Source organism: Megalops cyprinoides, chromosome 8 (assembly GCF_013368585.1).
Source record: "Megalops cyprinoides isolate fMegCyp1 chromosome 8, fMegCyp1.pri, whole genome shotgun sequence".
Classification (NCBI taxonomy): domain Eukaryota; kingdom Metazoa; phylum Chordata; class Actinopteri; order Elopiformes; family Megalopidae; genus Megalops; species Megalops cyprinoides.
Window position 1 is genome coordinate 5,079,702 of NC_050590.1, and position 25,774 is coordinate 5,105,475.

Below are 25,774 nucleotides of genomic sequence, written 5' to 3' on the forward strand. Positions count from 1 at the left end.
CTAGACGTTAAGTCCTGTTAAGAACTGTCTGCCGGTGAACAATGAGCCAATCATGAGTAAAGCATTCAATGAAGTTTGCTGACAATGTATGATTTTTTTTTTTAAATGCCCAAGGCTCACATTTCATTTATCCATTGCCTCTGTGTTCAAGGAATGGATCTTATCTCTGACTACAAAGGATGGTGGAGAAATAGTAAGCCTTTAACTCCTCGGTTCTGATTAGCGCTGACAGCCTGAAACCTGAGACTTCAGTCTATCCGGTTGTGACTTGCCTGTGTCGGGAGATAAAGGCCGTTGCGTACAGACGACCGCATGCACGTGCGGCCCCGGTGGTTGGCATAACATCAAGACAAAACTCGTACGTCAACAGCAGCACTTTTCACCCCGGACTCAGGGAGCACGAGCTGGAAGTGAAAGGTTGCATAATCCAGAGGAATGTCAGCTGTGTGCTTTCTCTCTCTCTCTTTCTCTCTCTCTCTCTCTCTCTCTCTACGTCTTTGTGTGTAATTGGGTCCCTCTGTACGTTCTGTCCTGGCAGAGGCTGCGGAGGAGTACTTCGAGTACGATGCTGAGGAGTTCCTGGTGCTTCTGACCCTGCTGATCACAGAAGGCCGCACCCCGGAATGTTCTGTCAAGGGTCGGGCGGAAGGGCTGCACTGCCCCCCTACGCAGTGCGCACAGCCTGTCCAACCCCGACACGAGTGCAGCGAAAAACTGCCACAGGTACGCCTCCTCGGGGAAGCAGCTAGGGGGCGCTCAGGAGAGGGGTCCTGAAATCATGTCTAACACCTGCAGAGACATTACATTCACGCCTCCGATTGCTTTGTGTTGGGATAGGAGTCTGGGATAGCGAGAGATGTGTTTCAAGCTCTGAGCAGGGCCTGCTGTTCTCGGTCAGCTGCGCATCCCCTACATTGCCGCGGGGCGACGGAGTCATAAGGAAGCTAACTGCGTGGCATCTGCTCCTCTCACAGTGCCGGCAGGCCAGGAGGATGCGCTCTGAGGTCATGCTCCTCTGGAGGAACAGCATCCCCGTCATGATCGAGGTGATGCTGCTGCCCGACTGTTGCTATAGCGATGAGGGACCCACCACGGACGGGAACGACATCAACGACCCCGCCATCAAACAGGACGCGCTACTGCTGGAGAGGTGGACCCTGCAGCCGGTGCCCAGACAGTGAGTACAGCACGCAAATCCTGCAAAGCATGCAGAAGCCTGTCCTTCACTGCAAGCATGCGCAGCTGGTTTTCAGTTGGCTCGTTAAGGTTCTGCTGCAGAAACCTCCCTTAGCGTCTGATTCCTCTGTATGAAAGTCTGTCTCCTTGAATGGACAAAAAGCATATGTGTCATGAAATGTCCCTTGCTGAGAGAGTGCATTTAAATTTTGCACAGGAAGAGTGATAGATTGTTGCTTTGCTGCGAGAGCTTGAAACGGTTCCTGCTTTGGGTCTGTGTTCAGGAGCGGGGACCGCCTCATCGAGGAGAAGACCTTGCTGCTGGCCGTGCGGTCCTATGTGTTTTTCTCCCAGCTCAGCGCCTGGCTGAGCGCTTCCCATGGAATCATCCCCAGGAACATCCTGTACAGGTGAGCTGCGGCTCAACCACGCGCCCGAATTTTCACTGGATGCCCTTGCTTGAATGGTGTTTGTGAAGAACCTGGATGGTGAAGAGCCGTCCAGGTTCCCCAGGTGATTCCACTCTGAAATGCTTCGCTGTTGGGTACATGTCTGCATGATAATGGTTCAAAACCTGAAGAGTCCAACGGCTGGTTCCTTTGTGGTTGGGGGGGGGGGGACATAAACCCAGTTTTGTGAAAGCTTTTGGTTGGACACCCCAAACATTTATGGCTGGGCATACATACTTTGTAAGTGTGAGTGACTGTCACATTTTAATGCTTTGTGACTCTTTTTAGCAATAAAATGTATTTAGCGCCACAAATATAAACGTTGCCGTTATGTGCTCATGGTAAAGTCAGGTATTGATTGTGTTTTGGAGGAAAAAAAAACTCCAGGTGTCTTCCTAACACAGATGTTTATGCTGTTCCAGGATCAGTGCAGCTGATGAGGACCTGGTTTGGAACTTCTCCCAACCCCCAGCTGAGCACGCCTTCCCAGTGCCCAATGTCTCACATTGCGTGGCATTAAAAGTCCACGTCCAGTCCCTGCCTAGACAGCCTAACTACCCGGTCCTGAAATGTAGCATTCACACCAGCCTGACCTTCTGCGCCAAGAAGGGCTATGAGCAAGAAGAGGGCCCCGCTCAGTGTCGTGACATCAACGATAACAACCAGCTCCGCCTGCGAGACTCCACTCCTTTCACCAACCCCGCCCACCCCCCTGCCCCATACAGTGTGGTCAGCTCAAAGAAATGCCAGCTCCCAGAGGTACTTCCTCCTGGTAAAGCAGCCAGATGGCTCTACTCTCGACTGAGCAGCAGTCCTGATGGCAGACCGTTGGAGGTCTATGGGACATCGGGGGGTAGTGCTGAAGGGTTGAAGACACCCACCCCTGACGTGTCAGCCAGAGCTCTGAAGTCCCTCTCGCTGATGGATCAGCAGGTGTCTCCCAGCCCCGCGCCCAGACTGCCACTGGTGCCCCTGGGTGAGACCAGTCCCCTGATTGGCTCTCTGCTCCAGGAGAGACAGGAGGTCATCGCCCGTATCGCCCAGCATTTGAATTACTGTGACCCTACTGCCCCACACATCCCTGACAGTCTATTTGGTGCTCCTGATGCGTTGGGTACCAAATCCCACTGGTTCTCACGGGAGGAAGAAGGCCTGTTCAGAAGGAGCAAGGAGCCCCGCTGCCCAAGCCCCAGCCAAACCTCTGTCCAAGATGGCACCCCTCTCGAGAGCGGGAACGAGGGAAAGAGCAGGCCCTCTGACTCCGACACCCCCCTGGGTCTGTGTAGCAGAGCCAAAGCAGACAGCGAGGTGAGGCTTTCCCCCAAACCAACAGCTTGCCGAAAGCTGCTCCTGCAGGAACCCGAGGAGCATTCTAGAATATCGGAGGCCGTGCAGGACATCTCCAGGTTGATCCAGGACACCTTACAGCAGTCCCAGAGCAGGTGCAGCGGTCTCCTGCAGGGCACCTACAAGACCTGCAAGGAGGGCGGCACGCTGAGAGCGTCAAGCAAGACAGACGGTGAGCCCTGCAGCCAGGCCGTTCAGCCGCAGAAGGACGCCTCCGACGCCGTCGTTACAAACGGCAACGAGTCGCACATTTGCACAGACTTGAGAATCAGCGGAATAAAAGCCAGCGACCCCAGCCCACAAGACTGTTCCCCCAGGCCCCTAACCGGGGCCAGCGCAAAACTTGAAGACCAGACAGCTACGCCAGGACTGAAAACTCCGAGCAGTTTACAGAATGCCAAAAAGGACACGTGTGGGTCGTCCTGTGTGGAACGGACTGTTGAAAGACGAGACGACTGCCAGGGAGAGAGCGACGTGAAAATCACGTCCACCTCACTCCTTAGTAAGGTCAGCCATTCCAAAGCCCAAAGCCAGCCAGGTACAGAGTACAGCCATCAGCCAGGTACACAGTACAACTGTCACCAGGATGAGAACCAGACCCCTTCTACATGTCTCACACCAACCAGCCTTCCCAAGAGAGAATCCAGTCAGGAATGCAGAGCCCGTAATGAGCCAGCACTGAAGGACAATGTCCTGGTGAGTCCCCTTACATGGAGGGCATGAAATATAGGAAGAAAAGAAATGTAGAAATGAAGAAATGCTCTCAGCTTGAAGTACTTCCTTAGATCTCTTTAATGACTACCAAACATGTATGTAACGAGTGCAAATGTACTGTAAGTAAATGTATGTAAGTCCTTCTTATATCATTAAATGTACTGTTTCTCAGGTGTGGTGTTTCCCAGCCAAAGATTGCGCGTAAGATTGTAAGCTTTCAGGAGGTTCTGAATTGCTGTATTTGAAATGTATTTAGAATGGCAGCTCAACATTGTGTAGTGTAATGTTCCATTGGTGCGTTTTGCTGTGGTTTTAACCACGCCTTGTTTCAAACAGAGGACAAACAGCCAGTCTCCTTTGAAGCCTTGTAATATTTGGAAGAGGCAGAATCGTCACTCCATAGACGCGACATCGACGAAGGCTTTCCACCCGTGCACTGGCCTGCCTCTGCTCTCCAGTCCTGTGAGTGTCTGTCTCTCTCCCACACAGGAAACGTGTCAGACATAAAGGCTGTTTTATGCTGTTTCCCCTTTCTGCATCCCTGCTTTATAGAATCATCAGTTGAATATTGGTCTCAGCTAACCGCAACAACCTGTGAACTCAAGCAAGAGCACTGGGGGTAGGGAATGAAGTCCTTCAATGCATTCACAAAACGTGGCCCACGCCGCACCACAAATTTAGACTGGGTGAGAGGCATGTCACCACTGATGTCATCTGAAAAGCTCATAGGCTTCCTGGAAACCCTGATAATGTACTCATTCCTACCCCAGCAGAACAAAGACAGCTTGCTCTGCTGTTTTGGGTTCGCTGTTGTCATCAGTTGATGGTACAGCAGGGCTCGAACCCGGGCAGTCAGGCTCAACGCCTTAGCTGACTGAGCCACTCAAGGGCCGCATAAAACATTTCATCCCTCTCTCTTTACACACAGCTAAAGACTGTTTCACTCATATTCCACACTGCTTGTTCTTTTGTCAATCAGCACTGGTCTGGCACACAGTAAAGCAATGTAGATGAGCATAACTACAAACAAGTATCTATATATGTTGCTGTAATCTCAATTTTGCTTCATTCAGTATGGCACAAATTGGCCTGTACACGTGAAGACTGTTTACCTTTGTCACCCTCTCTCGTTACATTACACACATTAATTTACAGACTATTTGCATTTATTCTTTCTCATGCGTTTCACACATGTATATTAGACATAAAGACCTGTTTAGTGTTTATTGCCTGATTCATTTATGACTGCATGGCTGTTGTATGCTTAAATTTTGTGCCATGTTAGTGACTCAAGACTGACTGAATCTGTTCAGCAGTAAGTGCTGGCAGTTAGTAACTCATTACTGGAGTGAAGTTTGGCTGAACCGAATCTAAGACTGTTTTTCTGCTTTTTTTTATTGCTACAATCAGGTGCTATTGAGTCAAACCTGTGACTCATCTTTGTCCGTTGGGTTCAAAAAGTTCTGACTAACTTCCTGCCGGAGCTGCCGCTGTCCAAAGGCAGAAAGCCCTTGTAAAACTTCCCGTTTCCTGCCCTTTGTAGAGGGCCTGAGCGCCGGGCATGTACAGACGCCTAGCCGAGTCACGGCTTTTTGTACACGCTAGCCTGATTCACACTGAGTCAGTGCGTAACAGACTTTCCTCAGCTGGAAGACTGCTGAGGGACATAACGGCTCATGACTAACACACAGCCTGTTCTCGACGCGATCTGTTTCAGTTTACTTTAGGTCTGCTATAGCAGCAGTCCCACTTAACGCGCACTTATTAGGCGGTGTTTACCATTGAAGCTTGCGTTAACAGTGCTCCCTTTGTTTTTGTCTTACATTTATACCTGGAAACGTGACAAGAATTTTAACCCGTTTGCCCCATAGTTGCCTCACTCTATTGGAAATATGAGAAAAATACACATGCTGGGATCCAGTAATTTGGCCTGGGCTTAACATAGTCAAGCCCATATGGAATCTATTTATCATAAATGGGTATTTGTGCTGAAACACCTCATTATTCAGTTCAAAAATATATAACTGCAACGTCAGCGTGTATTCACTTGTAAATGATACTTCATTGAAAAGCTATTTATATTATGCACTTACTTTTATGTTTTCAGTATTTTTCGGTATGGTAATATAGCTGTGTTGAAACAATCTGGCGTGTTTTATGAAGTCTGAAGAATATTTCCAGTGCGCACGCTCATTTCTGCTGAGACTGTAATGTCTTGGGTTGATGGCTTGAGTTGTTGTTCTCGTTCTTTTCCTTCAACTGAAGGATATTTTGCTTTTCAGGTTCCTCAGAGAAGAACACAGACTGGATACTTTGATTTAGACACATCCCTTACCCGCTCCAAACGTGCGCCATGGGCTGCCAGCAGAAGGTATTGGCTGCTCATATTCCATTGGGCAAAAGGCTAGCTTTGTATTCAACACACTGAAATGGAGAATGAATCTAGTCCCTTGCTTATTCATTCATGCTAAGCATTTATCTCCTTCAGTACGCTGCCATCTGGTATAATTGTTTATATGTTGTTTGTACATTATAAAATGATCTGTAAGCAGAGGAACAGATTTCCTATTATGCAGACAAACATGGCAAAAAGATAACTTGTTGTTCATACCCTGACACAAGGCAATAACCTTTTAAGTACATGCTTTCTGCATCTGTGGTTTTCCTAATCACTGTTTCACTGTTTATGGAGTCCTGGCTCTGCCAGTGTTGTGTCCGGTTTAGCTTAGTGGAAAGGATGTAGATTTTTGAACTGGGTGTGTACTAATTTCAGTCCTAAATTAAACAAATATCCTCACTGAACTGTGCTCACATCATAAGAAAACCACGGTCTCAGTGCTTTGGAAAAATGGCTTTCCCATATGGCATTAACATGGCATAAAAATTTGGTTCTCCCTGAACTGTGTTTTCAGAGTGTGTCTGAACAGAGAAGATGACATAGATGAGTCAGGCCAGCAACTGTTCAGCACCAGTGCTCCTCCAGCAAGTCTCAGCCTTCTGGGCAACTTTGAGGTAAACTCAGAAGCTGTTATACACATGCACATGCACATGCACACACACTGAGACACTGTCATACATACTCACACAACCACACAGATGTACACAAGCACACACAGGAACTGTCTTGCACAGGTACACAAGTTCATACACGCTCAGGAGATCACGAACACACTCAGAAATTGTCACAAACAAGCACACTCTGAAACACGTGCACACAAACACACACACACACACACACACACACACACACACACACACACACACTCACACACATAGATAGACACACAGATGCAAATGCATGCATATACATGCAGATACACAGCTACGTGTGGAAACCAAATTCTCACAGTAAGAAAATGCACATCACATCACACTGAGAAGTGATGAGTCTGATCATTTGCATTCTACATTTATTCATTCGGCAGATGCTTTTATCCAAAGTGATTTACAAGTGAATCTGATGTGTAATGCGTGCTTACTCGTCTACAGGAGTGTGTGCTGAACTACCGCTTGGAGCCGCTGGGAACGGTCGAGGGCTTCATGGCTGAAGTGGGTGCAAGTGGAACGTTCTGCCCCAGTCACATGACCCTGCCAGTCGACGTGTCCTTCTACAGCGTCTCTGATGACAACGCACCTTCCCCATACATGGTGAGATGAGCCGTCAGCTTAGATAAAGTCAAGTGCCACACTGTCTCTACCGAGATCTAGCCTTCACTTTGACCTGAGAATCTGATCAAATGCATACAGTGCATTTTTTAATGAAAATGAATTCCCACAGTATATGTCAAACGTCACATTTAGATAATGGACATTTTGTAGCTTTTTGCTTTTGCAATTTATGACAGTATCAGCTATGTATTGTTATTAGTTATTTATTTAGAGCAACTTACACAGCTGCTGTGGCACAGTATGTTAAATATGTATCACAGCAACAAGAGCAATGGTAGATGTAGAACACCCAGTTTGCTGGCAGTTGTGCCATTGGTCAGTGTGTGAATGGGTGACAGTGACCCATTTTAGCATTTGAATGTGGCCATTTTGCTACTGTGAAAACATCTTTAAATGTGCTGAGTTGAGTACACTTTCTAGTGTATTTTTCAACAGTATTCATGCAGTGTTAATTCTGCTTGTATGGCTCTATAGGGTGTGATAAATCTGGAGTCCCTCGGTAAAAGAGGATATCGAATACCTCCTTCAGGAACAATTCAAGTGGTAAGAACCATGTTTTTTTTTTCCACCAAAAATCTTTTGTAGCAATTTTTAGGCAAATCCCAAAGGATGTCACGTTTTAAGACTGTAATCCAGTTAGGGATGCATGGTTTTATTTACTTATTTTCTTTCTTTACAAAGTGTTCACTGAAAGCAAATTGAAGCTAAAGCTTCAAATAAAAACCCAGAAAATTACAAAAGTGTCCGTCTGAGTAAAAATAATACATCATTAGCCGTGGTCCTTATCAGAATGGTGGCAAATGTGAAAGTATAGAGTGGGAAGCAACAAAAATGACTATTGCATCACAGTGAGAAGGCAGCTGTAGACATCTTCCTCAAACTTTGGGTGGTTTCAGTAAAGAAGTCAGTTTTTTTCATAGGGCTTTTATGCTTTTTATGCTTTTTTACAGCATTGGTTATTAAATATATAACACTAGCTGATGTATATTTCTCTGAGTTTATTACACATGCTTGTTGCCCTAGTCACTAAAATCACATTCTGAGGCAACAGTTTCATACCTTTTTGAGACCTGAGAAATCAACCACCTTTTCCTATTGTCAGATTCACAATGAAAATTCTTCACTTCTGTCTAATGTTCCATTGAGTCTGTGTACCAAGGAGCTGGATGTGATGCAGTGGTGTGATTCTTCCCCCAGAAATAGGCCCATTGTTTTACAATACTGAATTTGATTATGGGCAAAGGAGCCAGGGAGGCTGAAGGAATGACTGGTCGCCTTGATAGTGGATATGTGATGTGGACAGATGCACCAAACCTTCATTGTGTGGCCTGTGTCTTCTTTGGCTAGGTTTTTGATGATCACACCACAATCAGGTTGACAGCCCAGAGAACAAAGGGTAGAGAACAAAGCACTCTTGCCATTCCAAGGGTGAAAGTACAGTATTGTGAAACCGGATGAAATTCTGCCCTCTAGTGTTGACAGGAAAAATGGCTTCAATGCCATTTTACAGGATTTAACCGGCTGAAATTTTACAGTTCGTCCAGGACAAATATGCTGAATGAATTGTTATATTTTTACAATGTAATGTAATGTTTTATTAAATATTGCTCTGATTTATTTAATTTGTTGAAACTGACAAAGAAGAAGCTTATGTATGTATTGCAAAAGCAATGTTGTAGAGAAGAATGTTTTAACACAGTCTCTGATCTCTCCCCCTGGCAGACCTTATTCAATCCCAACAAGACCGTGGTGAAAATGTTTGTGGTGGTCTATGATCTGAGAGAGATGCCAGCCAGTCACCAAACATTCCTGAGACAGAGGACTTTCTCTGTCCCCGTGAAACGGGAAACCAACGGAAACAATAACAGGAAGCCTCTCCCTCTGAGACAGGAGCGAACCTTGCGCTACCTCATTCACCTGAGGTGAGTCCTCCACCTGGCTGGGCTCTCCCCACAGAGTCTCTGAAGCTGTGCATTTCAACAGACCAGGAACTCGCCCTGTCAGTCTTTTTAATGTACTCACACGTGTCACCTCTAAAACTCTGTTAATGCCATGATTCGTGGTGAGGATTTTCCATTCTTTCAAACAGAACTGATAAGTTTTGTTTCGTTTCATTGTCACAGTACTGCTTATGAACATGAAGAAATGCATTACTGAAGGTTGGCCATAGTGATGTGAAGAAGAGAATCAGAGTATAAATACTGTGTAGCAGCTAAAAAAGTTGGTGTGAAACTTTTTAAATTGAGGTGACTTCACATATGGTAACTTTATAATTTACTGCTAATATTTTCCAAATAGGCTTGACGTATTTTGAAATCTATTATGCAGCTTGTGTAAGAAAGCAACTGGAAGCACCTTACAGAGAGAGTAATTCAACTCTTCAGCCTAGTTTAGGCATCTGTTTGAGGTTATCTTTCTTTATGGGTCACATTGTAATTTGAGCAGCGTTTTTTTATTGGAAATAATGGTTTCCTCTGTGTCTGTCTCAGGTTCCAGAGCTCAAAATCTGGAAAGATCTACCTCCACAGGGACATCCGACTCCTGTTTTCACGCAAATCCATGGAAGTGGACAGTGGTGCTGCTTACGAGCTGAAGTCATTCACAGAGTCACCAGCCAATCCTCCCTTCTGTCCTAGATGTTAGCCCGGGGCATCGCATCCAAAGGACTCCTTCAATCAAAACCTTGACCTACCAGCAAATAGAAGAGTATACGACCCCAGCACAAACAGGGAGAGAGGAGTGGTTTGCCATAAACTGCTGTTAGCTATCAAATTTGTCAGTTCTGAACGAAAAGTGGCGGCATTGGATCAAACTTTTAAGTTTAATTCCAGCTCATTTGTTTCAGCGTCTTTGGTTTTCTTTAAAAAGAGCTACAGTACATGCATCCGATCACGGACCATGTTGGTAAAGAAGCAACCAGTCAAGCAAAAGAGAAGACTAGGTGGCATAAGAAGAACACTGTGTATTTCCAAAATAACTGGAAATGAAATTAGAAATGTTCAAATACATCTTTTTGTACTGTTACAAAACCACTATTGGAAGTGTTGCAATAGAAAGATTACCTTACTAGCGTAGTGTTTACATGTTTACTTTGTCAGTTATTTAATATTTAAATTAATATTTCATGTACTGCACATGTGATGTCTGTCATGCTAAGCATTATGATGTAGTGCAAATCTATGTAAATCATACTATGTATTTTTGACATTAATATTCAGATCTGAAATATATATATAAAGCAATCTTGAAAATTGCCAGTGTCTTATTTTTTTTTTTATCACGAAGGGGTCTGAAAAATGAGGCTAAATTGTTTACAATATTTGTTATTCTTTATGAGATATTATATGTAAATCATTAAATGTGAACATGCAAGACTTTCTTTAATTGCCCGCTTTCATGTTGTCACAGACAGACAGACGGGCAGTGCTTTAACAAACCCAAAGGAAAAAAGATTGTCCTCCCCCTTTTTTTTTTTTTTTTACCAGCAGCAACATTACTTAGAGTCGTGTGTCTTAGAAGTATGCACTTTGCACCCAAAGGTGAAAAACTATTTTAGATTAATTGTTTCAGTAAACTTCAAGTTGTATAAGCTGACATTGATTTAAATGTGTTCTGGGTAGTTTGTCCTGTATGAGGACGTCCGCAAAAGAAATTAACACGAAATTAAAGAACTGTTATATGAGCGGTTAGCACATGGCGGCAGTTAACATCCAAATTGCAAGATATTTTTCAGAACTATCACCATTAGCTTCAGCAACGCATTTTTCAGTGCACACAAGTGTTACATTTTTACAAGAAGGTTAGAATAGATCAGAAAATACGGTAATACAAATCAAATATCCAAGTGTTATTCAAGAATAGAGTTTAAATGTAAAATACGGCCTATGTCGGCGTTGTGTAGTAACTGATGAACTGGTAGTAACTGGTAACTTGTAGTAACTGATGAACTGAGTCCCAATGTATATCATTTTAAAACTGTTTCCATCATCACCATTGTAATATTAAAATCCAGTAACATAATAACAACAATGCATAACAATCGAAGCAGGCATATTACTTACGCATTTAGTGAGTAGTAGACCCCAAAATGACATATAGAAATCTGTTTTGCCAGTGTAACTTATGCCACCGTACTTTAACCAACACTTGTAAAGCTATCCAGTTAACAAAGGTTTTCTACAGTGGCTTTTGCGGAATATGCGTTTGTTGAAAGTAAGCTTAAAAAACGCACTGTATCTTCTCTAAGATCAAATAAGGATGGTGTTTTTTCATCAGTGCTGCGCAGACCCTGCGCAAATTCACAATTTTTATATTGTTTGGATTGGTTGTGTCTTTCCGGTGGACACAATGAACCATCCGTTTGATTTACAAATCAGTGACTCAATCAATGCTGAAAAACGACATTTCCCATATGGCACCAGTTGAAATATATTTTTTTAAAAAGTAAATGAAACAGGTATTATATAGACATATTTTTGTCTAAACGCCTTTTGCTGGGTTTAAGAAATTTTATAATATTTAGGTTGGAAAAGAAAAAAAACATGACCGTCACGCGTATGACGTTTTAAATCCGACCGCCATCTTTTTGCGGGTGGAGGTGGCGTTTGATAGCAGGGGCGATTTGCAAGGAGGGCGAGGGCGATTGTATCGTTTGTCCGTTTTTTACTATTCATTTACATTATGTCCGAAGAAATTGAAGACACAAAACCCGTCGAGGAGACAACAAGCGAAGAAAGGAAGGTAAAGACCTTGTTTGAGATTTTTTTCATGATGAGTTAGTGCCTCGGTCACGAAAATGTGCAATGCACAGACCGTGTAGTTCGTTTGCAGTCGAGTCGGGGTGGATAATTGTCTGCATAATTAGATAGCTACACACAAACTTAGCATTACAGACTAACAAACCTTGGCCACGACTTGTGCTGTAAATAGTTTAAAGACGCATAGAAAGTTAACTACGTAGCGAGCTAACAGGCTGAACAGCCGCTGCTGTCAGATTAACTACCACACGGGCATGGCCCGTTGTACAGACTCGCTAAATGTACCTAAAGAACTAGTAATTTTTACTACTGCTACTGCTGCTACTATTACTACTAGTAATAATAACCAACTAGCTTGCTATATAGTTACCAGGGTGGTGAGCGAATGAGCTAGCTAGTTAGCCTGAGTCCGTGAGCAAAATTTTGCCCCAGAGACTGACGGGCTAGCTTTAGCTGAATTCGTGCATCACCTCAAGAGAAGAATTATCTGATTTTCATGCTGTTTTCCCTGGACAACAGAGCAAACGGCCAGGCGACTGACTGCTGTTATCATTATAACTATTGTAATTAAGCGAGCTAGCTAAAGTTGGCTCGTTTTCAAATACAACACTTTAATGTAGCGTTACAGCTTTGGGTCGAATTTTCATGACTTTTCATTCAAAGGGATAGTATAGATGTTAGTTCGCTGCGTTGAAGCTAGCTAAAGGTTACCTAAAATTTTCATATGTGTATAACCCACTGTTATGAACCAGCAGAAAGGTATATGCGGTTTCTGTAACTAGCTAGCAAGCTAACTGCGAATTGGTTGGGCATGATGCTGTCTAGCTAACTGTTTTGGCCATGGTCTGCGTCAAGGGTTTTTTTTTGTTCTGAAGTTTTTGGTAAAGCTAGTGGTAGATAAAGTCGTTTCTCCTAGTCAACCGGCTAGCTGAAGTGTAACGTCAGAACTGATTCGTAGTAGAGATATCGTTGTCGGTATCCGTGACTGGTTTGTTAGGTTATTATAGAGAGGGATGCACCCAGTTACCTACAAATATTAGCTACTTCTACTTTAACATAGCACAAATTGAAAAGCTAGCCAGCTAGATACCAAATACCCTCTTCATGACATCTCGCCTTTGTTCCACCAAAGGTTAAAACGTTTAGCCGGAGTATTTGTAGCCAACTTAAAGCCCATGCTTAAGGACAAGTCCGAATGTACACACGGTCTTTAACTTGGCGGGGGATGGGGGCTCTCTGAAGCCGCGCTTGAAGCGAACGACGTTATTCACAGTTTCAGAAGAGCGATTATGCACAGAATGGGATTTATTGGGGCTTTAAACAAATGCATGTGCGTCGTCCTTAGAACTTGCTGTCAGTACGCTCATCATTCGGTAAGATACAGAACGTGGAGAGCACACGATGTCGTATCCGACAAAGCAGGGGTGGGCATCCCAGGGAATGACGTACCTGGGATGTTTCTGCTTTTGGCTCCCTGTGAGATTTTGACTGCATATTTGGATCCTTTGTTAAGCAGAGAAAGTTGATCGAATATCATCAAGTGAGAAAGAGAGCACGCGCGGGTGCCCGTGCCCATCCCTGCCCTCCAGTCTGTTTATACCTGTGCAGGTAGTTAGGTGGTAGTTGAACTGCCAGACATCTTTCCTTGTAAAAGTCCCGCGGCTTTGACAGAACGGTTGTTCAATAAGAAATGATCAATTCTGTCTATGAATATGAAAGATTTTGTTACAATGCTCGTAACAAAAAGCTTGGAAGTGGATATTCATTGTGTAGATGTATTTTGTTCAGGGTGTGTGAACATAAAGGCTTGTATTTTGAGGGTTGTAGTGAATATGAAAACGAATCTCATACAAGGGACTCTTTCACCATCCGGTCCTGCTTTCCTACCTCTTTTTGTCTGAGCACAAATGTATTTGTCGTCATACGCCTCCATTTTCCAAGTCACATGGTCTTGTTACAGTTTGAAGCTTTATAGCTTAATGTTCTGCTTTTACAGCATAATCATCTGTGCTGTCTGCTCTTAAGGACACTTTAGTCATAACGGGAGATAGTTATTAAGTTGCAAACATTATCTTTTTTTTTTTTTTTTTACTCCTGGCAGCCCATTTTCCATGAATGGTCACTCTGTCATTAACTCCTGTTTGCATTAAACCAGAAGAAACGAGCTTTGTTGTGGTTTTACTAAAGGGCATTAAATTAACGTCACGTTTTCTGATTCCCTTTTCCCACGTGAAAGGATTGGTCGCTGTATTGCTGGCAATTTATTTGTCCTCACAGATTTTGTGAACGCTCTTTGGGGGGGTTTTACACAGCTTGACTGGGAATACAGCAATCCCAAGAAACGCATAAGAGCAGTGAACCATACATCTGTATATTCAGAGTTCAGCATATAATTACAAGTGTGGTCAAAAAGGGGTACATATATGTATATGTATATATATATATATATGAGGGGACAGACAGTACCAGGGGTGGTGGAATACCTTGCCTTTTACTTCCCCCTAAGCTCATGGAAACCACCCCCCCCCCCACAAACCACCCTGACCTGACCAGTGGTTTTAATGCAGGGCAACAGTGGTTTTAATAACGCACCAACACCAGAATTTTCTAAACCCAGCCTGATAAATTTCCTTGCAGCACGGTCCCATAGCCAGTTTGGCTGCTGTGTTGCTCAGAAAAACAGGGGCATGTAAATTGGCCTTATACAGTGACACAGCAAATCGTGTTTGCAGTGAGTTTGTTTCTTTTGCCACACATGAGAGTATAGCTACTACATATAGTTTATGTAGTCAATTCACGTATGAAGCTTGAAGGTGTGTTCCCTGTAGATTGTGCTACATCTGCCTGAATGCAGTGAGGAAAAAAAAAAGTCCAGACAGTTGGAACCGTTTCTGTCACCATATGCAAATTCCAAGTCTGTACTTCCAGATCACAGAGGTTTTACAAATGGCCTGGCAAACAACCTCTCTCTTTCACCCACATACTTTGATGCACCTGCATTTCAGAGAGGGGATGAATGTGTTCCTGTTTGCTGTCCTTTGTAAGCTCATTTGTTTAATCATTACAATGAATGGATAACAGCATTCTGACCAGGGATGGATCATGTCTAGACTGCGTCAGCAGTAGGAGTCATAGAGTCCTTGTTGTTGGGTCTTTTGGACCTTCAGTCTGCCTTTTGATGGGGCTCTGACTTTGGCAGGTGCATGGGTTCCTGACCCACACAAAATGAAAATCATTTGGAGATGACCTATTCCCACCTCCACAGATGCTTTGAGGTGCTTCCGTGGGACTCTCCCCCCTCCCCCTCCTCCTTCTGGTCTGCTTCTTTCCCCAGCACTGGATCCCGAGGCCCTGCAGACTGTGAAATCATTACATTCATTTTGCATTTACATTTAATCATTTGGCGGACGCTTTTATTCAAAGCGGCTTACAAGTGAGGCAGAGTACAACACAAGCAAAAAAAACCGTAAGAAGCACTGCATGACCAGCTTTCAATGGTAGGCCAGATGAGGTACATGCTAGCTAGTAGAGATAACGAGTGCTTTAAACCATTAGATTACTTTTTCTTTTTTTTTTTAATAGTTCAGTAGGAAACCGTTTTGAGACATGAGAAATTGCTTTAGGGGGTAGTGTTTCAGGTGCTCGGATGAGAGCGGAAGAGCTGTGTCTTCTCGTGTTTCTTGAAGACAGAGGGGGACTCGGCAGAAAGGGTGAAGTGTAGAAGTTCATTCCACCATCAGGAATGAACTTCCACACTACATCAGCTATTTATTCTAGTGCCCAGTTGTCATAGCAGAGACATAGCACTGCTATGGGCACAAACTATCGCTCCACGAGTGTCGTACTTTATGATGGGCTTTTTTGTTGTTCCTGCTGCATTATCTGCTGATCTGTAGTATCATGGCTCAGATGAATCCTCCTACAGCGAAAGACAAGGGCTTATCGAGGACCACAGACCAATTTGCAGAACGATTTTTGTGGGACCTCTTTCCCCAATTGAGCGGGTATAAGTATGTGCTGGTGGTTGTGGATACTGACAAACCGCTGTTACAGTTTTGAAAATTTGATAACATTCTTGGACACCACTCGGACTCATTTGAATTCCCTCAAAGCTGATGCCTAACGTGTAATAATTCAGTTGAAAACAAAATCATTCGTAAGAAAGACATGCATGCTCTGCTATGGCAAGGGAGTCTCGGGGATTATGTATTTGGCTTAGGTTCTGTCCTCGCGTTCCTTGATGGCTGTTTGTCTCTCACTGTGTTGTGTGGAAATTGTACAAACAATGAGAGCGTTTCATCTTTGCTCTGAGATACAGCTGGTGCCTTCATCCACAAATTATGACCTGGTAGCGTGAGTCTGCCTCTTTCCTGTTGGATGAGATACAAGGGGGCTGAAAGCAGTTGGTGTCAGTTTGTTATTGTGCTGGCTTCAGAGATGATATAACCACTGTGCCTGTTCCTTGTTTTCATAATTAGTGTCAAAGGCCATCAGAGTCCTTTAGCTCAGACAGTAGCTATTGCTATCTGTCCTCAAGAGGGAATGTCAGTGTAATACAATATTTTGGTTTAAGTTCTGAAGGCTGACCTCAAAATGCTAAACAGTAATTTGATTGGCTAACTGGAAGGGCATCAGGCCATGGTAGACTATACTTTCTGATGTTTAATCTTTTATTTGGGTGCTTTTTGTTTTTGTCAAGTGGGCACACTGTGCTTCTGTTCGATTGCACCCTGAACAGATACGCTCTGGTTTCTGTGATGAATTTTGCAGTGATTTTGGCTTATGTCATTTATACCCTGTTAATTTCCTATTCGTAATGCGTTCCCCTCAACATTATGCGTTCATTTATGCTTTTATATGACCACTTGAAGCCCCTGCTATCCAGGTGTGAAGAGAGACTTGCTGAATGGAATTCTCTGAATAACATTTGGCAATGTCATGTCCATAAGATCATGTATTTAAGCCTGAAATAATCTTGAGCAGGACCCATTTGACTGTTCACTTCAAGTCAGAGCAGCCCAGCTGTTTGCAGACTGAACACCCTGAAGATGCTCAGTTCAGCGGATGTTATCCTAAATTGTGGATTAACTTTCATCTCAACTTTCAATCTGTGGATAAACTTTTGTCTCATTGTGTGCAGTCTCGTTAGTTATGTTGACCCGTATGGAAGTGTCATAAACCCGGAAGATGGTCGGTGTTGCAGTAGTAGTGAAAGGTGGTAGAAGTGATAGGTTGACTCTGAAGGGGTTGATTCAGCACTGTATCAGTGCTGTTGATGCTGTCTTTGTATTTGATTGGCTCCTCCTGTTGTCTCCTGTGTTTGACTCACTCTGTAATCCCCTGCGTTTGACTCACCCCATTGCCTGCTGTGTTTGACTCCTTTGTGGCTCTCTGTCACGCTGCAGGAAATGGAGGATAAGGTGGTCAGTCCGGAGAAGGCGGAAGAAGCCAAGCTGAAGGCCAGGTACCCACACCTTGGGACCAAGCCAGGGGGCTCTGACCTGCTGCGGAAACGGCTTCAGAAAGGGGTGAGTTCTGGTCTCTTCCTCTCTCTTCCTCTCTCTGCAGAATCAGGAAATGAATAATGTGCAGCAGTGTAGCATAGTGGTTAAGGAGCAGGACTCGTAACCGAAAGGTTGTCGGTTCAATCCCCGCTGGGACACTGCTGCTGTACCCTTGGGCAAGGTACTTAACCCACAATTGCCTCAGCAAATATCCAGCTGTATAAATGGATAACAATGTAAAGAACTGTAACCTATGTAAGTCGCTTTGGATAAAAGCGTCTGCCAAATGAATAAATGTAAATGTAAATGTAAAAATAATCAACAACATTATTGCAGTATTTGGCAAAGTACCTGTTGCCTATGTTGAACAGTCATTTAATATGTTTAGGAAAAGCTACCTGGTTCCTTCTTCCTTCTTCCAATTACTAATTGATTCATTGAGTGGTCAGTCTGTTTAATAGATTTTATCTGTTTAAGGTGGAACATTAATACATGGTTGCTCCATGAAGTCGTGTGTTGACATACTGGTTTATATTTCTGGCGATTGCTGGTTCACAGTGAAAACAACATCTTTGCAGATCACCACACCCATTTCCAGTTGAATGAATAGCTAAACAAACACGCACACAGTGCATTGACAGAATGTCTCCGCTGTGTGCTCTCAACGAAGCGCATGATATGTTTGAAATATAAACTTGAGAACACTACTACAGTATAGCCAGAGAGAAGGTAATTACTTCCCTCCAGAGAAAATAATGCTTAAGAGCCTTATCAAGTGACTGTGAGTACTGGTCCTTCTAGTCATTTGACTGGCAGCTGAGTAAGGAGTCGCCTTTAGTTTCATTGGGATTCCACAGCTCATAAGCCTCCTTTGCTGACTCTGCTTTCCGCCAACCCCCCCCCCCCCCCCCCCGCAGCAAAAGTACTTCGACTCCGGCGACTACAACATGGCCAAGGCCAAGATGAAGAATAAGCCGCTCCCCTCAGCCATGGCGGAGAAGACCGAGATCACTGGAGATCACATCCCCACCCCTCAGGACCTGCCTCAGAGAAAGCCCTCTCTCGTGGCCTCCAAACTAGCTGGGTGAAACCAGCGTTGAAAAAATGCGCTGCTTCGTTCTCCTTCATCTCTTCTCACCCCCCCTCTACCTTGCCATTGCCCCCCCCCCCCCCCTTTGTGTTGTTTTTCTTCTTTTTTTTTTTTTTTTCCTTGTCATTCTACTTCCACGTGTAAGTGCCCTGTTAAGAACTTTGGGAGAAGTAGACAGATTCCAAATGTACAGTGCTGCTGTAGAGAGGGCTTGTAAGAGCTGGAAATGTCGTGATCTGAGCCTGTGAGGGGGGGAAAAAAAAAAAAGAAAGAAAGCGTGCAAATTTTACTATGACGTTGAAAAGTACTGTAGGTCTTGTGATTGAATGTGTACATATTGACTGGTTGTTGGAGTTCTGGCAGGATGGAAACTCTTTGGAACAGTTTGCATTTTTACCGCGTCATTCCTTACGTCTTCATTTAAATTCTGAGGCAATATGCTCCGAGTGATTTCAGAATAACCCTCGATAATGGACATGTTCTCCACCTCCTCTTTCCTGTCACTACTCCTCTTTATTTTGTGTACATTCAGAAAATGAAAAGGTCAAAAATAAAGAATGGGCCACTGAGCTACTGCTAGAAGGTCATGTTAAAGCATGCGTGACTCTAGGTTCTAAAAGGCTGCCGATTGCTTGCCTCTGATCTTGAATAAAAAAAAAATGGCCTTCAGTCCTCATTTAGCTTTATCAGATGCAGTCTCTGTTGGGGGATATCTGTGCCCCTAACCCCCCACCCCCCACCACACCCCCCTGGGAATATCCTTGATGACAGAAAACAGACCTGTGACCAGTCTCATACAGGTTGGGCTGTTGGGTAACTCACTAAATGATGTTTGGAAGGTGCACGTGCATCAACTGTGTGGTCACTTTTGTGCCATTTGGTTTGTAAATAAAATAGTTTTGCACAAACGTCTCAGCCTTTGCATTTGCCTTTTTTTAACCTTCCACTGTCATAAACCTTATTATGACCACACGTGTATTCAATTAACATGTTTCAGTTTAACTGTCTTCATCTAGGCTATAAATAGCAGACAGCAGACACTGTGTCAGTGTCAGGTGGGGGAACAAGTCTTGCCAAAACATCTTGTTATGTGAGAATGGCTGTTTTGATGACAGTAACCTTGATAGTGTTTAATCCACACCTTTTTGAAGTAAGATTACCCCATCTGTTTATACAATAAAGTATGCTGAGAACACTGCTCACACCTTTATCCTGCACAAACACAGTTCAATAAAAATACGCATGAATAGCAGACATATATACTACCTAAACCACCTCTCATACAAGGCCCACACACACTCAACCACCTCTTGAAAGAAATGCTTAACACATTCAATAGGACTCTGACATAACCATTTCCCGGTTTTAGGAGCTCTTGCCAGTTTGTTCAGGATGGTTACTGCTTAATGTTGTGCAACAGGCATATTGCATGTAGTATACTAAGTTCTGTGCATGCTTTGGATGAGACAAAGCTCCTGATGGTGAAGAATTGCCTGTTGCCTACAACAGAATTTTGGACCATTTTCTGGACATGATTTAGAAAGGCTCATCTTGTTTTTATCTTTATCTTGATGCTTCTTGTTTTATTTCTATTACTGCTGACATCACAGACCCAGAACACTGAACCCATGGGAACACTCGTTTGAAAGACATCGTGGATGTAGTGGTTTTAAAATGAAGCAATCAGAATTTACCGCACAAGACGTTAGTACCACTGTCCTTCTTCGGCCTCCTGCAGAGAACCAGCCACACCTCTGGACCTCCCCTAGAACCAGTCTATCTTTGTTCTTTTTCCCTTCATTGTCATGGAAGTTACCACTATTGATTACTAGATTCTAAACTGGAATTCTAGAATTATTCTAGATTCTACTAGGATTTTACTAGATTCTAAATTGGAATTTCCCCATGTTGTTCAGGTACACAGCCAAATGCAAGTAACAAAGGGGTTGCCATTCAGGTTGATCATCTTTCTGGTCAGGAACAGCTTACAGATGGTCCTCCCCACAACGGTCCATCTCTAAAGTCCTTGTCAAAAGAGTATCGGAAATTTTGCACATAAAATATGTAAACAATCAAAGACCCCAGTGTGGTCTTCTCAGTTTTATTTTAAACTAAAATGAACAAACCGTGCTTACCAGGCAACACCTACATGATGAATAGTACGTACTGTTCATACCAGAACCTCCCACTTCAACATTCTCAGCACAAAAGTGGAATGGCAGGTCATATTTCCCATAATATTTTATGGCTTTGTTTTGCGGCGTTGGAGGATCATATGTATACACCTATATTTTTCTCGTTTTGCTGCAGAAACACACCTCAAAAAACAAATGTATTGCACAAATGTCTTACGGCAGATATTTGTTGAGAGATGTCAAATCCAGACTGCGGGCAGCTAACAGTCATAATCGTAAACTCAAAACTCATGCTCATCGTAGGGTACGAAATGCAGTGTCATTGTCTTTTGTGCCACCTAGCGGAAAGTAAATGAACTGCTCCACGCTGAACGATGGGAAGTGGTAAGCGGTGAATGTCAAAATATGGGCCCGGAAGTGGTTCAGAAGACAAAATTGAAATGAAACATAAGGAGACTTTACATGAACAGGAACTACCACCTTCCTTTTACCCAGATGTCTCTCTGAACTATCAAACTTAAATAAAATAACAAGTCGGATGCATGTGTATAACTGCATTCAGTACATAATTGCATTTGATTAACTGATTTAGAATCAGTGTAAATAATTCTCTTTTTATTTCGTTTGATGGATACCACCCACCAAGAAGCGATGTAAAAAAAAAAACCCGGAATTCTGGTTAATATGTAGAAAACGTCAAAACAAGAAAGAGATCGGTATGCCCTCAATTCTTAAAATGTAGCCTTGATTTAAGAAGTTGAACTTCGAAATAATTAATCGTTCAGGTAAGTGGGAAATTAAACCGTCGCTGGGTGGCAGTCTCCGTCCTTTTTTTACTGAAAACCCCGTGGTAGCAGCTGCTCCTCACAGACTCATTTTATCCATTATACCCACAATGCACAGAGACTCACCAAAATAGCACGATTTTCAGGTATCATGTCGACAGCTGCTGCCGCCTGAATCAGCTGCTCATTCGAATGAAAGGACTTCCCTCAATCACAAGAAAACGCAGATCAATCGCCAATGACGAAGAGCGCACTTCTGATGTTCTGCTGATCGAGATTGCAGGAACGCTAAGTGGACCGCCATGGCAGCGTCTGAATTATACACAAAGGTAATATTGGGATATTTTTTGTAACGTTAGCTATGTCTGTGTTTGGTGCGGCATATGAGGTTGTACTGATTACGGCTGCAGATTCCGTTTTCGGCAAACAGTACATCTCTTCGTTTTAGCCAACGCTACATCTCTTGATTTTTTTTTTTTTAGCAAAACACTCCATCTCGCATTAGGCATTTGAGAGAAGTGTATGGCTATTGAACATCCGAGGCGTATGAATTGCATACTTAATTTTGTTTCTTTGAAGAACTGTCCTGGGGTAGTATACAGCGATGAAGTATACCTCACCCATGCTGCAGGGTAGTGTAGGAACGTACGCTTGTTCTCTGTAAGGCGAGGGCTGGACCGGGGGTGATGGGACCTACCGGTAGCTAAGAGACATTGCCCTTCACATGTAGCTACGTAGCTACGCTACTTCACAGAGGATGCTAATTTGTCGCTTTGCATGCCGTGTGTCATCAGAATGATGGATACGTGCAAACATGAGGTTTTTGGCATGCAATTTACGTTTGTAGTCTTTTGCTAAGTCATTATTGGTGGAGAGGAGAAGCTACAGCATTGGTCGCTATGTTCTAACTGCTGTATTGCAAGGGACAGAGTGATACATTAGAAAGACACTTGGTTTCTGAAAGCGTGCTGATATTTGCAACGCGATTTAAAATATATATATATAACCTTATTGGAATGCAATTCAAGTCGTGTGTCAGGACTAATCGCTGCCTACTATGCTGCATTTCTGAAAGGCTTCATTGTAGAAATTTGCTGTGATTATTTTGCTTCTCACTAAGCTGAAGGTAGAAGTCGTGGTTTGAGAGAAAGGAGTCTATCACGGATACAGCACGGGTCCGGTGGCAAGCCCTGACATCACTGGGAGTGATTACGCACGATGCTGCTGCTTGTTTTGAATCCACTGATAGGCCTGTGGTATTGGGTAGTGCGGTTGGTGAATTTTTTTTTAACATAATTGAATTCCACGCCAGATTAAGGCGTGTCACTTGGCATGAATCCTAATTTAACATTAGAATGCAATAGTTAGGAATACGTCATCTCTCAAAAGTAAATTTTAATGTAGCGGTACGTTGTTCTTGGTTAAGTCAGATAGCCCTGTCCCATCCCCCATTTCGCTGGATGCTATACTCCAAAGAAACACACCGCTGTGCTGGTCAGCGCACTTCACAAAAACCCCGCTGCTAGTAGCAATGTAATTATTATTACCTTATCATAAACGTTTAGTTCAGTCACTTTATTCTAGTAAATTCGTGACTCACGTAATTATAACTGCTTGCATGTAGTACAATACAATTCTAATTGTAATGTACTATTATCAAGGAGGATACAATTTTATTCCATGTCAATAAATTATGAACTCAGAATGTTCTTACAGTTGCACGGGTCTCATTCACCTCATGTCATTCACCCTTTGAATGATGTTCTTGACTAGTCTTCATCACCTGCATGCACAAAAAGCCTTTTTAACAGTGTTGACTGGAGCCCTGTCTGCAACGCTTGCGCGAATGGTGCCATTGGGTTTCATAAACATTCTGTGTCCTTTTTCTGATATTTGATGTCTTGTGATAATAAGAACCATGTCGATGGTTAGAGTTTGGCTCATTTATTGTAGATATCTGGTATTTCTTAACGGTTGTTGTTCTTATGATGACACTGCATTGGTGCGGGAATCCACAGGGCTTCTCCTGGCTTAAGTGTGACTTAAGTGTTTACTTTATATTTGAAAGTGTTACTAAAACACATACTCTCAACAAATGGTCTTGTGAAAGCCTTGGCAAATATTTTATGAAATTAAATATTTTATAACATATAAATAAGGTACTGAAATTATCTTTAAGCAATTGGAAGTTAACAGACACCACTCAGAAGGACATAGTCACATAAGAATACTACAGCGTTTGTGGTTTTGATTGTTTGTTTGTTGCTTTATTTATAGGGAGAGGAGATTTGTACCAGAGTTTGATAATGATGATCTCTCTCAGAGCTGGCACACAGTTTAATATTGTCTATTTTGTCATTCTGTCAGTTTTATTGCAATGTCATTGTTTGACTTTTTTTTGTATTCCTGAGTGATTTTGTAAATTGATTGTACTGTGCATTTTGGGGCTCTTGTGAATGTAGTCTTGATAGACCAGTCAGTCACTGATTGGGCTCATTGGGGCCTGAGTTTGTTGAGAAAATGACAAGAAGCTGTGCTTAGTCTGAGGCCTCACCGCAGCCAGGCAAGGGTCTGTAGAATGGGGCAGCTCTTCCAGTAAGAGCTGCCGCTCCAGGATGGGGAAACCCTTCCTGCAGAGGATGATTATGTCAGTCTTCCTGGGCTTTTACTCCCTTTAGTGCACCTTCTTAATGATAGGACTGCCTCTCCAACCAGGACTGCTCCTTAACAATAGGGCTGCCTCTCCCTTAGTGCTTCTCCTCAATGATTGGGCTACCCCTCCCATCAGGGCTGCTCCTTAGTGATAGGGCTGCCTCTCCAATCAGGACAGTTCCTTAGCGATGGGGCTGCTTCTCCAGTCAGGACAATTCCTTAGCGATAGGGCTGCCTCTCCCATCAGGGCTATCCTTAGCGCTGGGGCTTATCCTTAATGATAGGGCTACCTCTCCAAACAGGGCTTCTCCTTAACAATAGGGCTGCATGTTCAATCAGGGCAGCTTCTTAGTGGTATGGCCACCTCTCCAATCAGGGCTGCTCTTTAGCGATAGGGTTGCATCTTCAGTCAGGGCTATCCTTAGTGATAAGGGCTTCTCCTTAACGATAGGGCTGCATCTTCTGTCAGGCCTGTCCCACCTACCTATGTGACTCTTCAGCGAAGAGGCTGATACTAAATGATAGGGCTGCCCTTTCCAATATAGCTGCTCGTTTCCTCAGGCCGGAAAAACGGGCCTCAGTGTACCACAATGTTAAAGCCAGATTTACCTGTGCATGACGTTGTCATTGCCTGATTAATTCATGTGCTCAAAAATGAGACTGAAAACTGGAAAAAAAACTTTCACTTTCAGTGTGGTTTGGTTACTTCTCACTCAGACACTATGAGTTGTGTGAGGGTAGTGTATGTGTAGGTAGTTGTAATATGAAGACATAAACTTTGCATTCATCAAGGTATTCTGATGAAAGAGGATAGGTAAAAATGTGTTTCACAGTGAATACGACACAGTCTAGCAGCTAGAGTTTTCATTGCACAGAAAAATAGGGGAAAGAGTTTTACAGACTCCAACATAACATTGTGCCTTGGAGGTAATTGCCGAATTTGTGTCACATCACGAAGACTATAAACTGATGCAAGACCGGTGGTATTCACGGTCCTTGTCTGCCGTGTAGCCGATTTTTTTGAGAACACACTGCGCTTTGTGTCACCGGGCTGAGAAAATAAAACCCCATTGAAAGGGTTATGGAGCTTGTTTAACCCACAGTGCAGAATTCAGCCTGCAGCCTAGGTTTGGCTCATGCCGAGCTGTACCGTGGGAGCAGAGTCCTCCCCTTGCAGTGTAATCAGCGCTGTCGTCAGTCTTACCGGTCCTCTATGCAAACTAGGGTGCAACTAGCCCTGCACCAACACCGCAGGCTTGTCAGGCTTGCGATGCATTTAATGCTAAATGCCTAATTTATGTGTGAGGAGAACTGGCTTTAAGTACAGACACAGCTCTGGGGCTGTGTATGGGCGGGAGTGTGGTGGAGTGGTAGTGAGTAGGGCTCGTAACCGAAAAGTTGTCAATTCGCTGCTAGGGCACTGCCGTTGGTACCCTTGAGCAAGGTACTTAACCCACAATTGCCTCAGTAAATATCCAGCTGTATAAACGGGTAAC

General features: G+C 43.5%; 3 protein-coding genes across 12 annotated transcripts in view; all 3 read left to right on the forward strand.

The window, feature by feature from the left end:
- The window catches only part of LOC118781917 (protein FAM214A-like), a 31,424-nt gene extending 21,043 nt beyond the window's left edge, over positions 1-10,381 (forward strand). The window contains exons 2-12 of the mRNA XM_036535064.1: positions 539-723; positions 975-1,177; positions 1,461-1,586; positions 2,048-3,668; positions 4,023-4,148; positions 5,969-6,057; positions 6,599-6,698; positions 7,176-7,334; positions 7,830-7,898; positions 9,078-9,277; positions 9,845-10,381. Of these exons, the coding sequence (XP_036390957.1) occupies positions 539-723; positions 975-1,177; positions 1,461-1,586; positions 2,048-3,668; positions 4,023-4,148; positions 5,969-6,057; positions 6,599-6,698; positions 7,176-7,334; positions 7,830-7,898; positions 9,078-9,277; positions 9,845-9,998 (3,032 nt within the window). The 3' untranslated portion in view covers positions 9,999-10,381. The remainder of the gene's footprint in view (positions 1-538; positions 724-974; positions 1,178-1,460; positions 1,587-2,047; positions 3,669-4,022; positions 4,149-5,968; positions 6,058-6,598; positions 6,699-7,175; positions 7,335-7,829; positions 7,899-9,077; positions 9,278-9,844) is intronic.
- Positions 10,382-11,940: 1,559 nt separating this feature from the next.
- On the forward strand, positions 11,941-18,780 carry LOC118782011 (cAMP-regulated phosphoprotein 19-like). Its single transcript, XM_036535213.1, has 3 exons — positions 11,941-12,095; positions 17,518-17,640; positions 18,534-18,780. Exons 1-3 carry the CDS (start codon positions 12,036-12,038, stop codon positions 18,702-18,704), a joined length of 354 nt encoding a protein of 117 aa, XP_036391106.1. The 5' UTR covers positions 11,941-12,035; the 3' UTR covers positions 18,705-18,780.
- Positions 18,781-21,747: 2,967 nt separating this feature from the next.
- myo5aa (myosin VAa) overlaps positions 21,748-25,774 on the forward strand; it is a 62,203-nt gene continuing 58,176 nt past the window's right edge. For all 10 annotated transcript variants that reach the window (XM_036534520.1, XM_036534522.1, XM_036534521.1 and 7 more), the window contains exon 1: positions 21,748-21,955. In XM_036534520.1, the coding sequence (XP_036390413.1) occupies positions 21,929-21,955 (27 nt within the window). In that variant the 5' untranslated portion in view covers positions 21,748-21,928. The remainder of the gene's footprint in view (positions 21,956-25,774) is intronic.

Coding starts and splice junctions, on each gene's coding strand:
- LOC118782011 (XM_036535213.1), top strand. CDS start 12,036: ATGTCCGAAGAAATTGAAGACACAAAACCCGTCGAGGAGACAACAAGC. Junction 12,096..17,517: donor CAACAAGCGAAGAAAGGAAG/GTAAAGACCTTG, acceptor GTCACGCTGCAG/GAAATGGAGGATAAGGTGGT. Junction 17,641..18,533: donor GGAAACGGCTTCAGAAAGGG/GTGAGTTCTGGT, acceptor CCCCCCCCGCAG/CAAAAGTACTTCGACTCCGG.